At 39.3% G+C, this 6,347-nt stretch overlaps 1 protein-coding gene across 1 annotated transcript; it reads left to right on the forward strand.

Moving 5' to 3' along the window:
• Nucleotides 1-4,905: 4,905 nt before the first annotated feature.
• LOC116833490 (olfactory receptor 5AR1-like) lies at nucleotides 4,906-5,859 on the forward strand. Its single transcript, XM_032795064.2, has one exon. It carries the CDS (start codon nucleotides 4,906-4,908, stop codon nucleotides 5,857-5,859), a length of 954 nt encoding a protein of 317 aa, XP_032650955.1.
• The last annotated feature ends 488 nt before the right edge of the window (nucleotides 5,860-6,347 follow it).

Raw genomic sequence — 6,347 nt, forward strand, 5'->3', positions numbered from 1 at the left:
AACTATGAAACACGCTAGCAAAATATGTCTCATCCCCCTGTAGTGCTGGTCTACATAGGCGTTGACAACCTACTGCTGTTATAAGTTTTTTTTTTCTATTAGCTCCAGTTACAAAGGTCTGCGAGGTGAATCTGAAGGTGCTCACCCTGCTACTTTACCATGTGGGTTTCAGGCTGAGGCCACATGATATAATTTATGATTATTCAATTTGTTTTTTTTTAGAAGTAGGAAATTGCACACTCAAAAGAAGGTCATTAAGTTTACAAATTCAAGCACTCAAAAATTAGGAAATACTAGAATTAAGCTTGCCTGTGCAACTTTAATTCCACTCTCTTGCATGTACATGATGGGCGTGCATTCATGGCGTGATTCCCCTGCAATCATTGGCGTGATTCCCAGTTTTGCCTTTGTGCTCTTAGCCAATCTCAGCCAGGAACACCCATGAGAGTAACAGACAGTACAGAAGGACAGATAACCATCATCTTATTGCCAATTTACAGTGACAGCAGATGGTACAGAAAAACTGATAACCATCTGTGCTATCATACAAAAGCAAATAAATGCTGCTGTGTAGCGCTGGAGTATCGCCTCTGTCCGCGACATCCAGTACACATACGGTGCCTGTAAAAAAAAAAAAAAAAGCTGAGCAGGCTCCATGGTTGCCATGCTATGGCATCTGCCAGGGCAATTCAGGGAAAAAGGGTGCGAAATGATTTTCTGCCATTGCTTTCTCGGAGGAAGGAATGACTGATGACATTTACCTTGAACCACCTGCGACAATGATTTTTGCCCCATCTGCCACTGGGCTCTCAACCCAGAATTCTAAGGGGTGGGGGAGACTGTGGGAAGTATGGAATAGCTACCCACAGTGCAACGCTCTGGAAATTGACACTAGCCTCGGACCATGGACGCACACCGCTGAATTAATGTGCTTAGTGTGGCCACATGCACTCGACTTTATACAATCTGTTTTATAAAACCGGTTTATGTAAAATCGGAATAATCCCATGGTGTTGACGTACCCTAAGAAGAACTGTGTTTGGCTTCTGGTTACCCACTGTGGCACTACAGAGGCTCTTTTGTTACTGGCTTGGTGAATCTAATTATAGAATAAACCACCATTTTGGGGGACTGTCTGCCCTGTTTCTTGCAGTCTGCCCTGAGTTTGATATTCTCAGTATATCCCATTCAATGCACCCAGTTACAACACAGTCTCTTATGTGCCCTCTTTTTCCCAAAAAGGCCAAGGATGAAAGTCATGGAGATTGGCCTCCCCTTTCATTTGGCTTCTCCAGGTTGGGGCAGTGGGTGTAGCTGGGGAGTGCACAGTTACTACTCATGTTGTACCTGTTGTATGGATTTCATACAGAAGAGCTTCTAGGTCAATCTAATGCCATTCACCAGCACAAAAATTCACTTTAAAACATATAGCATCTTTTTCAAAAGAGTGATATGAAAGGATTGGTATATGTGTGCACTACATGGAATAGACGGGTTAGTCCAAAGCGTACTGAATATAAATCACTTCAAATTAAAGAGAAGTTTCAAGATACTTTGTTAATTTCCCAAGAGCTTTTCTGATTCCAAAGGAACTAAGGTAGCTCTTAATTGCAAATGAACCAGTTGCCTCAGGCTAGGTTCTGAGAAGGACATCAAGAGACTCACATCTCCAGTAATGACCGAAACCCATAATAAAGAACTCTACCAAATCAAATAATGAATCCTTTGGAATCTGAGTGGATGAGTATCTTTCTGATTTAGGTAGGTTCTGTGGTTGTGGGTTACATGGACCTAGCATGAAGAGCTGTCTGTCTGAATATATTCAGTGGTAGAGGAGGTGGAGTTTTCCAGAGAATATCAAAGAGCCCTTTTTAACTCAGATGTGAAATGATGGTCTAATAGAAATCAAAATGCGATGATCCAGAAATTGGAATTAATAGATACAAAATACCTTTCTTAATCCATTCCCATTTCAATTATGTTAATTTAATAAGGGACAGAGCAGGGCAGTATGTTAATTCAGCGTTCTTATACATGAGGCAATGTGGTCAGCTGGAGAAAACTGTAAGATGTGATGTATTCTATTCTATTCTTCACTCTGCTATTGACTTGCAGTTTGACTTTGGGCAAATTGTTAAAACTTTGTCTACGTGAGCTTTGTGTATATGTAGAATGGAGAATAATGAGGATTAATGTGCTTTGAAATTGACAGATGAGGAGCCACACAGTTTTTGTTACATACTTGTTCTTTTAAATTACGCTCTGGACTGTAGAAATATTTCAGTTATTAAACTGTGAAGTTCATAAAGAAAGATATTTGATAGAGCACAATCCAAAGGATGTTCATTCCAGTGAAACAAGTCTCTAGCAAGATTGAGAAATACATGTAATTTAATCTTAACATGCACTGTACTTCAATTCTCTCTTCCACCTTACCTGCATCCCAGAGAGAAACTCTAAGGTTTAAAATGCAAACTGAGAGCAAATCCTGCAAGATGTAGAGAATCCATCATATATCATATGTGGGATTTGAGTCTACGCTGCATAAGCCAACAGCTTCCAGAACAATTTTCTGCTAGAAAATTTTCCAACAAATTTTTCTGTGGAAAATGGCTTTTTCAACAAACTGACATTTTTCTTGAAAGAAGTCTGTCAGTGTTGAAATTTCTCATGTGTTGGTTAAAAAAAATCAAAACACTTTTTTTTTAAAAAGCAAAACTCAACTTTTTGAGAAGGAGGAGGTTAAAAACACTTCCCTTGATCTGCTGGCAATGCTCCTAATAATGCAGGACAATATGCCATGGGATTCTTCCATCCTAATACATGACTCTGCACTTATCCTTGTTAAATCTCATCAGATTTCTTTCAGCCCACTCCTCCAATTTGTCTAAATCTCCCTGTATCCTAATTCTACCCTCCAGCATATCTATCGCTCCCACCAGCTTAGTTTCATCCGTGAACTTGCTGAGGGTGCAATCCATCCCATCATCCAGATAATTAGTAAAGATGTTTTTAATTCTCTGACAGTTCTGAAAAAATTGATATGTGTCAAACAATCTGAAATTTCTGAAAAAACAACTGACAAATCCAGTCAATTTTGGATCCAATGAAAAATGTTGTTTAATCTGGAACATTTTGTTTCTGGGCATTTTAAAGGGCTACACTGAGAAGATTGCTTGCAGAGGAAACCAAGATGTAACTTTTAACCCAGTGATTAGAGCACATGCCTCAGATAGGGGAAGAAAGCATTCATATCCCAGGTCTGGAATAGAGATTTGAACTAAGGTCTTCCATCTGCTAAATAACTACCCTAACTGCCAGCATATATGATATTCTTAAACTGAGATTTTTTTTCCATCTCCTCTGTTGAAACTGTTCCACTACGTATAAAAGATTTGAATAGCCATAGGGCCAGAGAGAGAAAGAAATTGAAACTGACATTGTAGCCTGAAGTTTAGGGCACTCACCTGGAACTTGGGAGACCCAGCTTTAAATCCCTGTTCCAGTGATGATTGAAGTGGAACAGATTTAATAGGAGAAATTGAGAATGAGTAGCCTACAGCTAGTTGTTAGGAATGCACTTACAAGAGGGAAAACCTGGATTCAAATCCCTGCTGTAGAATAGGTATTTGAACTGGGATCTCCCACATTCCAGGTGAGTGTCCTAAACTCTGAGCTTAAAAGTTATAAGGTGGGCTGTTGCTGGTTTGTGAGTCTAGCCCCCTCCCCATTATTTTTCCTGGTAGATACTATTCAGTGAATTTGTCCATAAATAACAGGTAAATAAATATCAAGTGGGAGCTAAAAATAAAAGTTGCTGATAGACAATGATGGAATTGCAATATAAATTAATAATGGGAAAAAAGTAAGCAAAGGTTAAGAATAAATTCCTTTAAAAACAGGGATGGGTTTAAGAAATGATTTCCTGATCTCAGTAAATGAGGTCATGCCCTGAAATATGTGGTTCCATTGCTTATGTTATTTTTCTCTTATGAGACGCAAGTAAATAAAAATAAATTAATGGAGATACCCTATCTCCTAGAACTAGAAGGGACTTTGCACGGTCATCAAGTCCAGCCCTCTGCCTTCACTAGCAGGACCATGTTCTGATTTCATCCCAGATCCCAAAGTGGCCCCCTTCAAGTGGCCCCCTTCAGGTTTAGCAGGCTAATGCTCAAACCACTGAGGTAATCCTCCCCAAAGTGTATGCCTATATGTAATTCCAAAATGAATAAAGCATATGGAAGTAATTTTCAATGTAACATTATAATTAGTCTTTGGATAAATTTCCATAGTGTTATAATTAACCTCTGCCACAACATTACTGGAGAAAAAAAAAACTTTAGAAAAAAATTTCAACTATGTTTTGAAATCCCATTCACTGTGTTGTACATGAGTCAAGACAAACTATGGGTAGGACCTGCTTGCCTCCTAGCTGTCATACAGGGCAGCTTTGCCCAGACTTTTGAAAGTTCACTCTCACTTCAGGAAAATGAAACCAATCACATCCTCTGCTGCAACCCCTCCATGTATTGATAAAGGTTTATCAGTGTTCATGTATATGTCTTCAACAGCTTTCCCTCCCCTTCACCCGGTCCCAGAATTTGGAAGCACTCTCAAGGGGTATTGTGAACTCTATACTTTTCCTGGAAGGTAAGCATTTGCCCAATTGTCCTAGTTACAGGCAGCACTTAAAGTTGCCATATTATAATAAAGTGCCTCACGCCTATCACTACCTCTCATGTATTTCTGAGGGATTTAACAGGGACTAGGCATTTCTTCTATTTAAGGGAAGGAATTCCTAGATAAAAATATTGTGACTCAAAAAGACTGTTTTCTTTAAGACCCTCTCTAATTCTAACATATACTTTAACCTTGTTTTGGAAGATGCTCAATACTGAATACATGGCTGGGGAAAACTACACTACAGTGACTGAATTCATTCTCCTGGGATTCTCTGACCATCCAATGCTGCAGAGCATCATCTTCATGGTGTTTCTAGTGACCTATATCACAAACCTGGTGGGGAATCTCGGGCTGATTGTGTTAATTAGGGTCAATCCCCATCTCCAAACTCCCATGTACTTCTTCCTCTGTAATTTATCTTTTGTTGACTTCTGTTACTCCTCAGCCATCGCCCCAAAGGCAATGCAGAATTTCTTGTCAGAAAGGAAATCAATCCCTTACATGGGATGTGCTGCTCAAATGTTCTTCTTTACTACATTGATAACCACAGAATGTTTCCTCCTGGCCGTGATGGCTTATGACCGATATATGGCTATTTGTAACCCCCTGCTCTATATGAACCTCATGTCCCCAAGGGTCTGCACCCAGCTGGTGGCTGGGTCATATAGCTTGGGTATTACTGGTGCTTTAGTTCAAACAAGCGGTGCCTTTCGATTATCCTTCCATGGCTCCAACATCATCAATCATTTCTTCTGTGACATTCCAGCAGTCATCAAGCTCTCCTGTTCCAGCACCTACATTTCAGAGATGGTGCTTTTCGTCTTCTGTGGGATTATTGCCCTCACCACATTTTTTATCATCCTTGTGTCCTACATTTACATCCTCACCACCATCCGGAAGATCCGCTCCACAGAGAGTACGTATAAAGCCTTCTCCACATGCACCTCCCATCTGACAGCCGTCACTCTGTTCTACGGGACAGCCATTTGCATTTATGGCCTACCTCAATCCAAAGATTTGCTTGAAGAGGGCAAAATCGTCTCAGTGTTTTATACTTTGGTGATTCCCATGCTGAACCCGCTGATCTACAGCCTGAGGAACAAAGAGGTGAAGGATGCTCTGACATCAACTGTAAGAAGAAAAATACTCCCTAAAATGTTGTTTAGAACCTGATTTTAAAAAATACCCCATCAAACGGCAACGCAGCATGGATAGATTTTTTTTACATGATTCACACTGCTTATTCAGCACTCATCTGTTTAAAAACAGATATATATTATCAAGCACTAAAAAAAAAACTGAAATAAATCAGGATTTATATCAAGATTGATCAGGAATTTTCCTTTGAAAATTTTTCTTCAACAGAAATGTGATTCAACAGAAAAAATATTGTTAAGTCCATGAAGGAAGTTAATAGAAAGAAATAATAAAAATTGTGCATCCTGTGGAAATTAGAAAGCACAACTAGTTTGGCATACTTTGTCTTTTTAGCTACTACTTCCCACAAAAGTGAATTTTTCCTCAAGAAAATGTTGATTTTGAAGACTAATTTAGACTTTCTGGTATGAGATATCTAAACCAAATATTTTGTTTTGGATCATTTCTACATTAATTTCTGCATCCACCTCAGCTGCAGTCGCCCCTTATGGGAGCTGTTGTTT

Source organism: Chelonoidis abingdonii, chromosome 4 (genome assembly GCF_003597395.2).
Source record: "Chelonoidis abingdonii isolate Lonesome George chromosome 4, CheloAbing_2.0, whole genome shotgun sequence".
Taxonomy (NCBI): domain Eukaryota; kingdom Metazoa; phylum Chordata; order Testudines; family Testudinidae; genus Chelonoidis; species Chelonoidis abingdonii.

Excerpts from the sequence above, each read along its gene's own strand:
- LOC116833490 (XM_032795064.2), top strand. The coding sequence starts at position 4,906 with ATGGCTGGGGAAAACTACACTACAGTGACTGAATTCATTCTCCTGGGA.